General features: G+C 43.0%; 1 protein-coding gene across 1 annotated transcript; it reads left to right on the forward strand.

The window, feature by feature from the left end:
* Positions 1 to 13,989: 13,989 nt before the first annotated feature.
* LOC140121191 (piggyBac transposable element-derived protein 4-like) lies at positions 13,990 to 15,147 on the forward strand. The gene has a single exon (XM_072140539.1). It carries the CDS (start codon positions 13,990 to 13,992, stop codon positions 15,145 to 15,147), a length of 1,158 nt encoding a protein of 385 aa, XP_071996640.1.
* Positions 15,148 to 18,445: the final 3,298 nt, after the last annotated feature.

Genomic DNA, 18,445 nt, shown 5'->3' on the forward strand with positions numbered 1-18,445 from the left:
TGATACGCTCCCTTACTCTGGAACATGATAACCTTGAGAATAGGGGTCGTCGCAACAATGAACGGGTGAGAGGCCTTCCTGAAGATAAAGAGGGCGGGGACCTTGGGTCCATCATCACCACAATCTTTAATGGAGTGCTGGGAGACCCACCGGATACACCAATTGAACTGGATAGGGTGCATAGAGCTCTAGGTCCGAAACCGACTCATCCTGATTCTCCACGTGACGTAGTATGCAGAATCCATCACTATCGAACTAAGGAGCGCCTGATGAGATGAGCCCGAGAAAAAGGTCGCCTGACATACGGCCAGGTCACTTTACAGATCCTGCCTGATCTCTCTGCCTGCACCCTATAGATGAGACGTGTGCTATGCCCATTGCTGGACAAAATCAGAGAATGCGATGCTTCATACTTCTGGGGGTTTCCTTTCCACCTGGTTGTATGGAAGGAGGGTCGTTCAATGCCTGTTCACGACCCCGGCGACCTGCGGCCTTATTCGGAATGCTGGGATGCCCCCCGTGTGAAGTTCCAGATTGGTTGCAGGCCGCAGTTATCCCAAATTCCCGGTGAAGACGCCGAGACCGACCTGGAAACCCTCGTCCTCCAAGGGCGTACCCAGCTAGGAGGGATCGCCCGAATGACCGTTGACCCCTGGATGGGCCACAATGACTGACTGTAGGCTCCTGAGCTGTTTTTATGCTGATTGTCAGTTATGTTTCAGGGCAGTTAGCGAAACACATAGAAAGCTAGGGGGCTGCTTAGGGGCTCCCTTAAGCCTACTTAGAAGCCATAATCACGAACACCTAGCCTACCCATACAGTCTTAAACACTTCTCCCCTCCTTTTACCCCCTCCCCACCCCCCGCAGTTGGGTGTCTTACTGGTGCTCCTAACTTGTTAACGTACGACCCGACTATATGTGGGTCTGGGTAATTAATGGTGCACTGTGATATTCTCAGAGGCGAGTGGCTCCATACTCTGCATTGCCTTACCAAACTCCCCACTAGGGACTCCCCAGATGCTGACTGCTTTGAGCAGCCGCCTTTTGGAAAGTTTTTTCCGCCTTTATTCCCCCTTTTAGTAGAAGTTTGTTTGGGACCCACGGTCCTCTCTCAGTTCCTTCTTTTTGTTCTTACTCTCTGTCTCCTCTTTCGCTCTCCTCTTGAGGGACTTTTCTTTCTTCACCCCTCCCTTCTTCTTTCCTTTCCTTACTCTTCTATCTTTCTCAGTGCCTCCCCTACCCCTAACGCTAGCCTCACGCTCTTCTTCCTTCCCTGTGCACAGGTGAAATGGATCCTAATGTAAAAATTGTCTCCTTCAATGTTAGGGGCCTGCGTACCCCCGAGAAGCGGCAGATGTTACAGAGAGACCTCTGGAGAATTCGGGCGCAGATTGTCTTCTTACAGGAGACGCATTTCCGCAAGGACAAGATTCAGAGACTCTCCACCCGTCGTTTCCCACATTGCTGCCATGGATGCTCGGAGGATTCTCGCTCTAAGGGCGTGAGTATAATGATTGCACAAAATACCCCTTGGGTCCTATTGGACTCCAGAGCCGACACAGAGGGCAGATATGTATTTGTCAAGGGAACCCTCTACTCTCAGACCGTCACACTCGCAAATCTCTACCTGCCCAATGTGGGGCAACCCACTAGTCTTGCAAATGGAGCTGAGCTCCTTTCAGGAGGGGATCCTGATCTTAGGAGGGGATCTAAACTTCACTATGTCCCCAGACATGGATGTCTCTAACGGCTCCACACACCTGTCACGGGCCCAGACACGTCGAATTAAAGACATGTTTCTTAAGGGGCAACTGATAGATGTGTGGCGGTCCCTATACCCGAGCTCACATGACTTCACATACTATTCAGCCACCCACGATATGTTCTCTAGGATTGACTACTTTGTCATAGACCATTTTCACCTAGATAGGGTAATGGAGGCAGACATACATACATCCCCTCTATCTGATCACTTGCCCATATCCATCATCCTGAACCTGGCCCCTCCTTCCCACTCACTGGGTAGGTGGATCCTTAATCACTTCCTTCTCCAAGATCCCTTACATGTGCAGGAGGTGGTGGGCGAACTCAGTCATTATTTCTCCACAAACCTTGACAATCCATTAATCTGCTGGGACTCCCATAAGTGCGTCTTCAGAGATGTATTTATGCGTATAGGCGGGAGGGTAAAACGGGAAAGATACGCTCAGGCCACCGCACTCCTGGCTCAAATCAAAGAGGTGGAGGATCATCATAAAGAGATACAGACCCCAGCCACCAGGGACCTACTTATCAAACTTCGGGAGCAGCTCAGTAACCTCTACCTGGCAAAGGCAAAAGAATCCCTGACTAAGTGTAGGAGGGTTTTTTATGAATGTGGCAATAAACCGGGCAAAATTCTAGCAAACGCCCCCCCGATCACAGAGAGCGGCCAACTATGTCCCGCACATAGTGGGTAAAGGGGGATCCAAAATAATATCTCCAGCAGGTATAGCCAAATCCTTTAGAGACTTTTACGCGTCATTATACCAACTGCAGCCCCAGAAGCCCCCTACTCAGCTGGAGATCAAAGCCTACCTTGACTCAGCTGATCTCCCCTCCCTACCTTCCAAAGATATTGAGACACTGGAAGCTCCAATTTCAGTGGAGGAATTCAAACTGGCCCTAGGCTCCATGCAAACGGGGAAATCACCTGGCCCGGACGGCTTTATGGTGCAACACTATAGGAAGTTCACTGACCAACTGGTACAACCCTTCCTTGAGGCTTTTAACGCTCTGTCCTTGGGAAGCGATATGCCTTAGAGCTTAGAGCGCATAGAGTAGTGATACCGAAAGAGGGTAAGGACCCTGCATCTTGCAGTAGCTACAGGCCCATATCCCTCCTTAATGTGGACCTTAAATTATTCTCCAAAATTTTAGCCAACCGCCTAGCCCCTCTGATGCCAAGCTTGGCTCACTTCGACCAAACTGGGTTTGTGCCCTCACGGGAAGCTAGGGATAACACCACAAAGGCACTGAATATGGTCCACCTAATTAAGACAACAGCCCTCCCTGCGGTCATACTATCCACCGATGCCGAAAAGGCTTTTGACAGGGTAGGTTGGCCTTTCCTGTTTGGAGTCATGCAACATCTGGGACTGGGCACACACATGCTTAGCTGGATTGGAGCATTATACTCCAATCCAACAGCATCAGTGAAGGTGAACGGCTTACACTCTGACACTTTCCCAATTAAAAATGGAACACGTCTGGGGTTCCCATTGTCCCCCCTCATCTTTGCTCTCACAATAGAACCCCTGCTCCGGCAGGTCAGAAATAATCAGGACATATCAGGAGTGACGGCAAACGGCAAATAAATCAAAGCAGCAGCTTTCGCTGATGATTTGATGTTCTTCCTCTCCTCTCCCCAAGTGTCCATCCCTAACCTCCTCAAAGAAATGGATATCTTTGGGAAATTATGTAATTTTAAAATCAACATACAGAAATCGGAAGCTCTATTGCTAAACATTCCCCCGGACCGCAGAGCCCTCCTTCAACAAGCCTTTAACTTTAAGTGGTCCTCTACCGCCATAAAATATTTAGGCGTTCACCTTCCAGCAGACCCGGACCAGACTTATCGTATTAACTTATTACAGGCCATTAAGATAGATTTGGAAAGGTGGTCAAAAGGTTTTTTCTCTTGGTTCGTGAGGATAGGGGTCCTTAAAATGAATGTTCTTTCACGCCTTCCATTCTCAACCTTTGCCTGGGCCGGTAAATCCCCAAGATTACAAAGAAAGATCCTATACCTGCGTAAAAGAGAGGGTGGGGTGGCGCTTCCAGATATCACGCAATACTACGTGGCGTCCCATTTGAATAGGGTTGTGGACTGGTGTAGACACGGGAGTACAAAGGCTTGGGTATCAATTGAGCAGCACTTTACTCGTGTTCCGCTTTCCTGTCTCCCCTGGGTAGAGCCAAAACAGTGGAAGGCACTGTCTTCCCACCCAACCATATATTCTACTTTAATGGCCTTCAAACACTGAAGATCAGGGGCCGAGATTTCCCTTACCGACTCCCCTCTAACACCGATCCTTGTCAATCCCAGGTTTCCACCCGGGATCACATCGCCGGTTTTTAAGCAATGGATAAGCGCTGGCCACTTCAGGGCTTGTCACTTCCTGGTGGATGGACAGTGGCAAGGAGGTACAGAGCTAGTCTCCCCTCCAAATCTCCCACGAGCGCCGATGTGGCAGGGTCTCCAACTAGCACATTACTTGAGATCTCTCACACCACCTCCCACCTTCAGCCGGTCTGTAACAGGCTTTGAGGGGGTATGCACACAAAAAGGTCAGACTTGGGGTACTCTCTCATTAATATATAACCTCCTGATATCCCCCCCACAGGCTTATGTTCCACTGTACATGACCAAATGGGAACGGGACCTGACATTGACTCTCTCTGCAGAACAAAGGGAAAAGATTTACGAACTGGCACACAAATCCTCAATTAGCACAGCCTTCCAGGAGACAAACTATAAGCTACTTACCAGGTGGTATAGGGTGCCCCATGTACTTCACAAGATGTTCCCAGATGTCCCCCGGACCTGTTGGCGCTGCGGTAAAGAGGAGGGCACACTCATATTTTTTGGAGTTGTCCCTCACTTGTTCCATTTTGGACGGCAGTGCTGGGGGTGATTTGCGAGGTGATGGGCAGAGAGCCCGGATGACCCCGTCTGGGTTTTGTTACACCACCACGAGATTTCCCTTGCCACGTACAGGAAGTCCCTGGTATGTCACCTCCTAAATGCAGCTAAGGCTTGTATCTCGGCCTGCTGGCGCTCTTCCGATCCTCCTTCCATGCATCAGTGGCTGAGTCGTGTCAACGACTTACAAAGGATGGAGAGTCTCCTGAACACTAATCCAAAGAGGGCCGCCCTCTCTCAGAAAACATGGTTCCACTGGGTCTCCTTTGTAGCATCTCCCCGCTACTTGGACTTGACAGCACGGGATGGTGAATCTACCGAGATCTGAGCTCTAGGTAGGGGGAGGCACAACGTTCTTTCTTTCGATTCCCCTACTCTCCTCTCCTTCCTTCTCTATTTCTCCTTATATCTGGCGATTCCTCGTCGCTATTTCTTCTTTCTTTTCTTTCATTTTTAAGAAATTTTATAGAATGCATCTAAGTTACAGTCAACCTGTTTCAGTAGATAACGGTACATTGAATTTTTGATGTTGTACATTTGACACTTTGTGTTAGAAATTGTCGCATTATCCAAATGTAACCCCCTTCCACAAATGGGTGCATGTTGGTGCCTGATTATTTGACTTTAAGTAAGTACTCCTATCCCTCCTCCATCCCTTTACGCACTGTTTTGTTTTGTTACAAAAAATTAATAAAAAATTAAATACGTAAAAAAAAAATTGTATAATTGTTTTATAAGCAAAACCACTCGGCACAGGGATTAACCAAGATATGATCCTGCATCAGTGTAGCTACACCATTCTCAAGGTATGTTTGCTTCAAGGTATGTTTGCCAGTGCATGAGCTTGTGATAAATGACCCCCAAATAGGATTATATACATCATATATTTAGACAAATAGAATATACACATCCATTTGCAGCCATATTATGGTCAGGAATGTCTGGCTGATGAGGTAAAAGACAGGAGGCTTCACTTTACATATCACGAAAAGAAGTGCAGAACATTTAATAGATGTACATTGGTAAATTACCTAATATCTTATCTCCCCACACATTACATAATAACATAAGGTAAAGTGGTCAACCCTTTAATTTGTAATGTTATCCTGAACCCAGAAAACTCTAATTTTTTGATGGGGGTGGGGGTGGGGTGGGTTAACTTTTACATTATTAAATTCTTGCATGTATTTTACTTTTATTTACTTTTTTGACTGTTTAATATACAGATCACATATAGCAGTGATCTAATGATAACATCTCATTTGAATACTGTTAGTCATGATCTGTATGCACAGACATCACATTATACCTGCGTGTCTCTCAGCCCCCTCTGCACTACACAGGGAAATAACTGTGATGTCATAAATGGCATCACAAGATCATCTGACATTTAGGGGCACTGTGCTCACTATGAATGCTATTTTTATGATTTTGATGATTGTATTGTTTTTTTAGATAGTACTACGTATAGGAGTACACAATACCATCATACACAACATGCATGAATGCTCTCATATTCTACATAATAGCCAGCCTACCCCCTCTGTAGTATATAGCCAGCCAGCCCCATGGTGTATAGCCAGCCTGTCCCCCCCTGTAGTACATAGACAGCCATCCCCCTGGAGTATAAAGCCAGCCTGCCCCACCAGAAGTACATAGCTATGCAAAAAAATAGTAGAATTATATTCACCTACCTGTGCTCCCTGGAACTACATTGTCCTGAGAGTTGACGTCCTAAAAGATACACATATCGCTGATCGCGCCCCAGGATGGTAAGAAAGGGTAGGACATCGTCTACCTTCACCTACTCCTTGTATCGGCACTGGGTCTTAGTCATGTCTTCTCAGGGTGGGAGATACAAGAAGAGGGGGAGGGTGCAGTATATTGAAGGGATTTCGCTGGGGCACTCCTAGTGTGCCTGTGGTAATAGATCCTCGGGCAGATGGTGAAGGGGAGGCCTGTGGTGTTAGCGGCAGCAGTTCATGGAACACACGTGGAGACAGAAATCTCTAACAAAAAGCTTACAGTCTCTTCAGTGGCACAGTTGAAAGAAACAGCAGGTAACAGGCTTTAAACTTGCCTCTCTACAGGCACCCACAAGGTGGTGGCATTGGTTGTCTGTGGATGCACAATTTAGATTGCGTGGGCAGCAATCTGGATACAGTCTCTGTGGCATTAGCTTACCTATGGCATAGCAGACCTATTTACATTTTTCACAGTTTGTTTTATTGTTGCCAATTTGTAAGATTAACTCCTGCCGGACCGCCCGCTGGCTTTAGACGTCAGCAGGCGCTGGTCCGGAGTCTGCAGCGATGTCTTTAGACGTCGCTGCAGTTTTCTTCTGCTCCAGCGCTGGCTGGACACCAGGAGACCCTAGGGAGAAGGGAGATGCAGCTCGTTACTGCTCCTCCCTTCTCCACTCCTCACAGCATTGCGCTGAAGGAGCGCAAAACACAGAGGAGCAGAGTCAGCACTGCCGCCATCTCTATAGGCTGGGGGTCACGTAACTACTAGGTCTAAAGGGGTTAACCAAAGCTGCTGGGTCCAATTAGACCCAGTACAGCTCTGATGAGCACCACCAGTAACAGGTGGTGGTTTCCTATGTAACTGGGGCTCTTATAGATGTCTCAGTTACAGGGGAAAACTTGTAAGGTAAAATTAGAAAAAAAAAGGGAAAATGTCCTCCAGGGATTGTTTGTGACCTCATGGGGGACATATAAAGTAAAAAGACACACACAAAAATATGAATAAATATGCATAAAAATACAATGACCTTTCCCCTTATAATAAAAAAAATCCCCTGCTTCAGAACAAAAAAACAGCACGATGGTATCCCTAGTATCCCTGGTATTGTCCTAGACCAGTGATGGCGAACCTTTTAGAAACAGAGTGCCCAAACTACAACCAAAATCCACTTATTTACAGTGAAGTGCCAACATGGCATTTTAAGCAGTAACTTACTGTATACCTGTTCTTCTACTTCTTTCAATTGTATTGGCCCCCTGAGGCCACCAATACAGTTGAAAGAAGGTGGGAAAATTCATGAAGTGTTGCTGTAAAATAGCGCTGAAAGCAGCATCTCTTAAATTGCCTTTGACTGCAGGAAGATGTGATGGATTTGGTCCTGCTTGGTGAACTCTGTCCTGGGGTGATGGCCGGGGTGCCCACAGAAAGGGCTCTGAGTGCCACCTCTGGCACCCATGCCATAGGTCCGCCACCACTGCCCTAGACTATACATATTATATATCAAAACGACTGTAAAAAAATAGGGAATTCATTAACAATGTTAATTTTGAGTTAAATTGAGAATTAAAAAAAAAAAGTACTATGAATTACAAAAAAAAATACTAAATAAGTATATAAATTAAAACATTTTTAAGGTAGCATGCATAAAAAAAAGTTATGGGCCTTAACCGGTTCGCGACCGCCCGCCGTGTATTCACGGCGGCGGTCGCTTTCCGATGCATGGAGAGGGCTCGCGGGCCGAGCCCTCTCCATAGCCGGTAAATCTCTGCTGCATATTGCAGCAAAGGCTTACCGGTAACACCCGCGATCGGTGCCGGCACGGATCGGATGTGTTTTTTTTGCTGATCGCCGCCGGCAAAGCTGGGCGCCGGCAAAGCTGGGCGCCGCCATCTTTCCGAGGATCGTCGCTCCCCGTGACGTCATTGGGGAGTGGCGATCCGTTGCCATGGTAGCTTCGGGTCTCACGAAGACCCGAAGCTACTTCGGGTTAACCCGTTCATTACAAGGTGCTATCAGCACATTGTAATGTATGAGGAGTAAAATCCCCATATACTGCCATACTGCAGTATGGCAGTATATGGTAGGATCGATCAGATAACCTAGGGTTAAAGTACCCTAGGGTGTCTGAAAAATAGTAAAAATAAAAATAAAAAAAAAAGTTAAAAAAAAAATTATAATAAAAAAACCTAAAAATTCAAATCACCCCCCTTTCCCTAGAACTGATATAGATATAAATAAACAGTAAAAATCATAAACACATTAGGTATCGCCGCGTCAAAATATAATAATGGTTTTTCGGAACGGAAAATCGCGTCCAAAGTCAAAACTGGCACTTTTTTGCCATTTAAAAAAAAATTACAAATTCTATAAAAAGTGATCAAAAGGTCGTACGGTCCTAAAAATAATATCATTGAAAACATCAAAAGTTGCAAAAGATGACACCACCCTCAACTCCATACAACAAAGTATGAAAAAGTTATAAGCACAAGAAGACGGCAAAATAAAAAAAAAATTTTTGTACATGAGGTTTTAATTTTTGTAAATGTATGAAAACATTATAAAACCTATACAAATTTGGTATCCCTGTAATCGTATTGACCCAAAGAATAAATTACAGGCAGTACCCGGGTTACATACAAGATAGGGTCTGTAGGTTTGTTCTTAAGTTGAATTTGTATGTAAGTCGGAACTGTATATTTTATCGTTGTAATCCCAGCCAGAACTTTTTTGGTCTCTGTGACAAATGGATTTTAAAAATGTTGGGTTGTCATAAGAATCAGTATTATCAATAAAGCTTCATTACAGACACCTGTGATAACTGTTACAGCTGATCATTGTAGCCTAGGACTAAAGCACAATAAATTACCAACATCCAGAGGTCCGTTTGTAACTAGGGGTCTATGTAAGTCAGGTGTTCTGTACATGCGTCATTTGTGGCGTGAAGTGAAAGCCGTAATATCCAATCCCACAAGAAATTGGCGCAAATGCATTTTTTCACCATTTTCACTGCATTTGGAATTTTTTTCCCGCTTCCCAGTACATCGCATGGAATATTCAATGCGATCACTATGAAGTGCAATTTGTTACGCAAAAAACAAGCCGTCACATAGCTTTTTACGTGTAAAAATAAAAAAGTTATAGATTTTTGAAGGTGGGGAGTGAAAAATGGAAATGAAAAAACGGGAAAGAGCCCGGTCCTTAACCGGTTAAACCACCTCTTACAAATGTTGTTCAGGCCTCGTATTTAAGGGGTTAAAAAAGTTTTTTTTTTTGCTAATTAATGTACACTTTGTACCCCATCTGGCCCGCTCCCCGAATTTCTGTAGCATGAAAGCTGGCGTCGATGCGCCAAAATCCGATCGCGTGCAACACAATCCCTGGCGCGTTCTCCGAAAAGTCAGAAAACCAGACGAAAGTGCACCCACGGGACCCTTAGTAAATATGTCCACCCCACTTTAAAGTCAGAAGAGTCAGGGTCGGGTCCAGGGGCAACCGAAATGTGTACACCAGGACTGCTAGAGACCTGTTGGAATTATATCTGTGAAATGCTGTATTTTTGTTAATAACATTGAATTAAAGAATGTTATTTTGTTACCCTGAGTATATTTAAGAATCTTGTCTTTGTGGGAACACCCCTTTAAGCTGGAGAATCTAGTGGATTTGGAAATGGAGATCTGGCTGACACCTTTAAGGCATCTATAGAAGCACCTTCCAAAAAAGCCGCCCCCTTTTTGAATTTCCCTATGGATTTTATTATACACATGTGACTCAAGCCAAAGGATCAGGGAGCAGGCGACACACGTGGCTGCTATATTTGTTTTAAAGGTTGTGGTATGTTTAATTGTACATGAAACGTAATAATCCACAAAAATCCCATAATTTTTTCTTTATTTTTGAGGTTGCCTTATTAACAATATTTCTTTTACACCTGGGTACCGTTCCGTTTGTCAGAAAGGCGAATGCTTAAAGATTATTAAAGATAAATATATCCTGTTGATCCCACCCAACATCCTAGAGCAATTTAGTTTGTGTTTTTCCCTGCCAGCCTGTCGCTTTACATCTTCTCTTCAGAGTACTCTACCTATCTTTTTATTTTATTATCTCCCCTTGGGGTTATGTAGTGCCTATCAATCTAGTTGAACAGAAATAAAAAAAATGTTAGCAATCTTTTTTTTTATTTTGCACAGAACAATTGTTGTGACATTTCCTTGAACAATGTCCACCAGCCAAGACTTTCTTGGTGATTACGTACGTATGTATCTATTCTGCTAATGGATTGACGTGGCATGTCTGTTGGTCTCAGCATGTCAGAAAGAGTTTGGCACCAGCTGGAAAAGTAAAGAATTGTATGAATAGCTTATAAATTGTGTTTTCTGCAAAGTACTTGGTAATTATTATTTCCAGAATAGGGTTATCATTGTCATTCTTCATATTTTGCTAATTGACGAAGAGTCGACTAATTGTTGGGTCATGTGAAGGACATGACTTTGGGCAGTGCTCCTTACTTACAAAAGTTTTTGTGTTACCATATCCCTTTACATTTTAATTTATGAGATTATTACTGATTTCCAATGTAAGCGCCTAGAGATGGCAGAGGTGGTGAAGAAAACTCTGGAGGAGATCTTATGTGAGATTCCCATAAGCGCAGTCGAGATAACTACCCACCCTCATGGAATTGTGGGTTGGAACTACACTGGGCCTTTAGTATAGTTGTATATTTAGTTATCTCCAATTGACTTAGGCTTCATACACACATTCATGTGAGCGGACATGGGCTATGAGCTGCAAACTTTACAGAGTAGCTACCTTTAATAAGTTATAAAAATTTTATATGACTCAGGGCTCTACGCTCACTTTTTAAGATTTCACCGTAATATTACCGATTTCATTTAGGAGCAGACCTGTGGATTGATCTGAAGAATCAAGATGCTCCAACCGAAAGGAAAGAAGGGACTGTAACACCTTTACTTTTACATTATAACTCAGAGTTTCCTTTCTTAGAGGGGCTAATCTGCATACATTTTGCATGGACCACTACATATGAGATTCTTAGGTTAGCTGTTACCCGATAGCTCAACAGTAAGAAAAATAACTCTAGTTTCCCAGTCTTCCTTTAAAGTAGTTTATCTCAAATTCACTGAAAGTTCCTGGTCAATGGAGCAAACCTGCAATGACTGCTGTTCCATTCACCTTCACAGAGTTATATGGGTTAACCATTCCCTTAAAACTGAATAGGGTGAAGGTTGCACATTCAGAAAAAAAAACTCATTATACACATCCATATAATACGGATAGGGGATAAATGAAACAATGTCATTCAAATATTCAAACTTCCAACACCAAAAAATTTTACAATATAAATAGGAAATATACATTAACCCCTTATTGACCGCCCTATCGGGATTCTACGGCGGTCATTAAGGGTACTTCTTCTGATGCGACGCCTTTCTACGGCGGCACATCAGAAGAAGTTTGCAGGACATCGGGTCCTGCTTCTGCCGGGGTTCAGCTGTGTTAACACAGCCAAGGCCCGGCGCTAACACCCGGGATCGGAAAAGTTCCGATCCCGGGTGTTTAACCCCTTGAACACCGCGGTCTTCCCCTCTGCTAGCTATCGACATCCTGCCGAATGAATCGGCACCCTGCCGAGTGAGTCAGAGGCACCCTGCATGGACTGCAGGGTGTCGATGTCTAACAGGGGGCTTCAGCCCCATTTTAACCCCTTAGACACTGCGGCCATACACAGACCGCGGTGTCTTAGTGGATGCAGAGGGAGCGCGCTCCCTCTGCTAACAATCGGCACCATGCCCACTGAATCGGAGGCACCCTGCATTGACTGCAGGGTGCCTATTAGCTTCTGGGGCATTGTAACCCCTTAGACACCGCGGTCACACACAGACCACGGTGTCTTAGTGTATGCAGAGGGAGCGCGCTACCCTCTGCCAACGATCGGCTGAATGCCGAATGAATAAGAGGCACCCTGCATAGATCACAGGGTGCCGATGTCTAACAGGGGGCTTCAGCCCCATTTTAACCCCTTAGACACCGTGGTCATACACAGACCGCGGTGTCTTAGTGGATGCAGAGGGAGCGCACTCCCTCTGCTAACGATCGGCACCCTGCATGGATCGCAGGGTGCTGATATACATTTTATTTTAGATGCTGAGGGAGAACAATCCCTCTGCTAACTACCAGCACCCTGCCATATGGATCGCAGGGTGCTGACATCACTGAATATTGTATTCAAATAAGGGAGACCAATGAAATTGGTCTCCGACCATGTGACCACTGTGACAGTGGTCACAGCAACCTTGTTGCTTTCCAGAGTTCTGTCTCTCCTCACAGTTGTTACTTTCTCTGAGGAGAGAGAGAAGCGGATACAGCGACAGAAGAAAGTCACCCCAAAACAGACACATATTCCCCCTTTTTTGTTAGCTAACTAGTGCTACAGTTAGGTTACAGTTAGGGTTAGGGTTACAAGTAGGGTTAGGGTTACAGGTAGGGTTACAGTTAGGGTTAGGGTTACAGTTAGGGTTAGGGTTACGCTTACAGTTAGCACTCCTAACTGTAACTTTAACCCTAACCTTAACTGTAACCTTTACCCTAACCGTAACCTTAACTGAAACCCTAACCCTTGCTGAAACCCTAATCCTTGCTGAAACCCTAATCCTTGTTGAAACCCTAACCCTAGCTGAAACCCTAACCCTAGCTGTAACCCAACCCTAGTTGTAACCCCAACCCCAGCTTTGTCCTTACTGTTGCATTTTGTTGGCTGTTTTTTGTGTAGTGTTACACTACTTGTTTTTTCTGTGTTTTTTACGTGTAATTTTTTGGTTTAAAAAATACAAAAAACTAAAAAAATAAAAACTAAAAAAAAAAACATATATAGTTAGGTAGTGTCAAAAGTGTCATTTTTTCCGTTCTTGTGACTGCAGTTTTTTTGTGTGTAGTTACATATCAGTTTTTTTTGTGACAAAAAGTTTTACTACACGTGTACTATGGCTCGTCAAAGGTACACGGTGGAGCAAGCATACGCCATGTTATGTTCAGACTCTGAGAGCGACACAGAAACGGCGTCTGAGGTGGAAATGCTTTTTAGCAGTGACAGTGATGACAGTGATACGCTCTCTCTAACTGCTAGCGCCACTGTAGCATCCACAAGCACAGGGCGTGTTGGAGGAGAGCCGCAAAACACAGATCGCTCTTCACAATATATGGAGTGGCTACCCACCGAGTCCTTTTCCCCTAATATCCCTGATTTTACATCCACACCAGGGATAAATATAAATGTAGAAAATTTTACCCCCCTAGAATTTTACAAAACGTTTATAACGGACGAAGTTTTGGAGCATATTGTCATCCAAACGAATCTTTATGCTCGGCAGTTCCTGACCGAAAATCCAGCTTCCTCCTATGCACAAATTGGACCCCCACAAGGATTGAAGAAATCAGAAAATTGTTGGGGCTAATACTGAATATGGGTTTGCTAAAAAAGCCCTCAATTCGATCTTACTGGGCAACAAACCCCACACATGCAACACCAATTTTTTCTGCGGTAATGCCCAGAAGTAGATTTGAGGTGCTTATGCGCTTTCTCCACTTCAACGATAACCATCAGGCCCCCCTTTCCAGTGATCCTGGCCGTGATCGCTTGTTTAAAATACGTCCCCTTTTAACTTTTCTGGAGGAGTCATTTAAGTCGGCGTACATCCCAGAAAAAAATGTGGCGGTAGACGAATCCCTTATGAGTTATAAGGGTAGGCTCTCATTTCGCCAGTTTATCCCATCCAAAAGGGCGAAATATGGAATAAAGGTGTACAAGTTATGTGAAAGCGGTACTGGGTACACCTTTGCCTTCCGTGTATATGAAGGCAAAGACCGCGATATAAACCCCCCAGGATGCCCCAGTGACATAGGTTGTAGCGGAAAAATCGTATGGGACTTGATGCGGCCTCTGTTAAATAAGGGGTATCATCTATACACTAATAATTTTTACACCAGTGTCCCCTTGTACAAGCACTTGCATTCTGCTGCTACAGGGGCTTGTGGAACTATCAGGAAAATTAGAAGGGGCTTGCCGCAAAAGCTTTTGAGAACGGGCCTAAGAAGAGGGGAATCAAACAGTCTTTGCAGTGAAAACATCCTTGCAATTAAATATAATGACCGCAAGGATGTCTTTCTCCTGTCCACCCTCCACCCAGACACAAAAGTGACAGTGAGAGAACGTGGTTCCACCTCTGATAAAGAAAAGCCGGTCTGCGTCACAGAATACAATAAACATATAGGGGCGGTCGATTTGGCTGATCAGGCGCTACAGCCATACCTGGTGCAAAGAAAATCACGCACCTGGTACAAAAAGGTTGCTATCTACTTGATGCAAGTGGCTGCATATAATTCTTTTGTGCTGTATAAAAAATCTAACGGTCAGGATTCTTTTTTTAAATTTCTAGAAAATGTGGTTGAGAACCTTTTATTTCAGTCTCCTGAGCCCACTGTCAGCCATGAGTCAGAAGACGTCCGACGTCTTGTGGAGCATCATTTTATGCACCCTGTGCCAACAACCCCGCATAAGAGATATCCACAAAAGCGTTGTAGAGTATGCAGCAAGAATGGCATACGAAGGGAGACGCGATTTTATTGCCCTTCCTGCCCCTCTAAGCCAGGTCTCTGCAACTATCCCTGCTTTGAGGTTTTCCACACTGTCCCACATTATTAAAAATGTTTAATCACCGTTTACTTTTAGGGATAGTTAAAGTTTTTTGGGTGCATTGGCAAATTTGAATTGTGGCAGAAATTTATCATTTTAAAAAAATTCCAAATATCCCTTATACCCCTTGATGAATACTATATGTGCAAGGCGTGCTGTGCACTGAAATTGTGCCATTACAGAAACATTTTTAATGTGCATAATTTCTTTCACATTGATTTTTGAAAAGCACATATTCAGTAAAATTAACTACACCTCTTGATAAAATTACACAAGGGTGTAGTTTTAATAACGTGGTCATTCAATGGGGAATTTTTTTAAAAAAATTTCGTCTCCCAGCCTTTGCAATAGCTTTTTTGGGGAAAAAAATGTTTCTTTCCTTTTTGTAGTCTAATTCTGCAAAAAATCAAAAGGTGAAAATGCTCAGTATACCCATTTATAAATTCATTTGGGGGTATAGTTTGCAAAATGGGGTCACTTGTTTGGGGGTTCCGCTGTCCTGGCATTCCAGGGGCTCTCCAAATGCCGCATAGCGCCTGATAACAATTCCAGTCAAATGTGCTTCTGAAACTCAAAGGGCGCTCTATTCATTTCAACCCCCGCCATGTGCCCCTACAGCTGTTTGGGATCACACATATAGTATTGATATATTCAAAAAAAATTGGGTAACAAACTTTGTTGTCCATGTTCTAATTTAACCTTTTGTGAGTTTGTAAATTTTGGGGGTAAATGAAAAGGTTGTTAAAAAATTTTGAAATTTCTAAATTTTATCACTATTGGGTTTTAACTTTTGTGAAATACTTAAAGGGTTAACAAACATTCTACATGTTTTTTTGAATAGTTTAAGATGTGCAGTTTTGAAAAACCTTAGATATTTGGGAAATTTCTAATATTTGGGCATTACAAATCACTTTCACAACTGCATTGTTCCCTATAAAAATGGCTTTTGAAATTTTATTAAGAATGTGGAAAATTTCTGTTCAACTTACATCCCACTAACATTCTAACAACCTCATAGGATAAATGGATAGTTGAAAAAGATAAGCCAACATAAAGCAGACATATGATAAATGTTAATAACTTAATTAGTTGGGGGGTATGAATATTTGTGTGAAAAGCAGAAAATTTCACACTTTGAAAATAGCATTTTTTTTCCAAATTTTCACCAAATTCACTCTGTTTTCATAAATAAATGTAAAATATAATGCTCATTTTTTTTTTTTATGAACAGAAAGTTAAATGCGTCATGAAAAAACAATATCAAAATCACCTTGGTAAATTAAAGTGTTCCGAAGTTATCATCTAAAGTGATGCATTTCAGATTTGTAAAATAGAGCCTGATCATTGAGCTGAAAACAAGGTGATAAGGGGTTAACAGTATACTTAACCCCTTAACGCTCTGCGCCGTAGCTCTACGGCGCAGAGGTATAAGGGATGTATGAAGAGGGCTCACGGGCTGAGTCCTCTTCATACAAAGGTGGGGGTTTTTGCATATTGCAGAAAACCCCCACCGCTAATAACCGCGGTCGGTGCTTGCACCGATCGCGGCTATTAACCCCTCCGTTGCGCGCGGGCGCCGCCATCTTTTTTACGTTCGCCGCGCCCCCGAATGTCATTGGGGGGCGGCGATCGGTTGCCATGGTAGCCTCGGGTCTTCGTTTGACCCGAGACTATCTGGCATCTGCAGATTCATTACAATGTTACATTGTAATGTATAGTGTGCAAAAATGCCATATATTGCAATACTGTAGTATTGCAGTATATGGTAGGAGCGATCTGACCATCTAGGGTTAATGTACCCTAGATGGTCTAAAAAATAGTGAAAAAAAAAAAAAAAAAAAAAAAGTTTAAAAAATAAATAAAATTAATAAAATATTAAAAGTTCAAATCACCCCCCTTTCCCTAGAACGGATATAAAACATAATAAACAGTAAAAATCACAAACATATTAGGTATCGCCGCGTCCCAAAATGCCTGATCTATCAAAATATAAAAACGGTTACGGGCGGCGGTGACCTCCGAGGCGGGAAATGGCGCCCAAATTTCCGAAATGCGACTTTTACACCTTTTTACATAACATAAAAAATTAAAAATGATCAAAATATCGCACAGACCTCAAAATGGTAGCAATGAAAACGTCGCCTCATTTTGCAAAAAATTACCCCTCACACATCTCCAGCGCCTAAGTATGAAAAAGTTATTAGCGTCAGAAGATGGCAAAATTTTTTTTTTCTTTTTTGTACACATTCGTTTAATTTTTGAAAATGTATTAAAACACAATAAAACCTATATAAATTTGGTATCACCGCGATCGCACCGAACCAAAGAATAAAGTAGGTGTGTTATTTGGAGCGAAGAGTGAAAGTCGTAAAAACTGAGCCCACAAGAATTTTTCCACATTTGGAATTTTTTTTCAGCTTCGCAGTACACGGCATGTTAAAATAAATAAAATTACGGGAAAGTAAAATTTGTTACGCACAAAATAAGCCCTCACACAGGTCTGTACACGTAAAAATGAAAAAGTTATGGATTTTTGAAGTTGGAGAGCGAGAAATGAGCCGAAAAACCCTTAAGGGGTTAATGTGATGTTTACAGTCGTTCTCGTTTAGATATGGTGCTTCCTGCTTTGTTGCCATTTTTTATCTTTTTTGGTGAAATTACTGTTGTAAGATGTATCCAAATGATGGATGTTCTTTTCTTTTTAAGTAAATGAAATGAGTTAAATATTTGGTTTAAAGATTACCACAGACTCCGAGATTTTCCTCAAAAACCTCTGAAGATTTATCCACAGGGTCTTTAACCCCTTAAGGACCAGGCCCTTTTTCGTTTTTATTTTTCACTCCCCACCTTCAAAAATCTATAACTTTTTTATTTTTCCATGTACAGAGCTATGTGATGGCTTATTTTCTGCGTAACAAATTGCACTTCGTAGTGATGGTATTAAATATTCCATGCCGTGTAATGGGAAGCGGGAAAAAAATTCTAAATGCAGTGAAAATGATGAAAAAACACATTTGCGCCATTTCTTGTGGGCTTGGTTTTTACAGCTTTCACTGTGCGCCCCAAATGACATGTCTATTTCATTCATTGGGTCAATACGATCACGGGGATACCAAATTTGTATAGGTTTTATAATGTTTTCATACATTTACAAAAATTAAAACCTCCTGTACAGAAAAAAAATTCTTCATTTTGCCGTGTTCTTGCGCTAATAACTTTTTCATACTTTGGTGTATGGAGCTGTGAGTGGTGTCATTTTTTGCGACTTCTGATGACATTTTCAATGCTTCTATTTTTAGGACTGTCC

The sequence above is a fragment of the Engystomops pustulosus genome, chromosome 1 (genome assembly GCF_040894005.1).
Source record: "Engystomops pustulosus chromosome 1, aEngPut4.maternal, whole genome shotgun sequence".
NCBI lineage: Eukaryota > Metazoa > Chordata > Amphibia > Anura > Leptodactylidae > Engystomops > Engystomops pustulosus.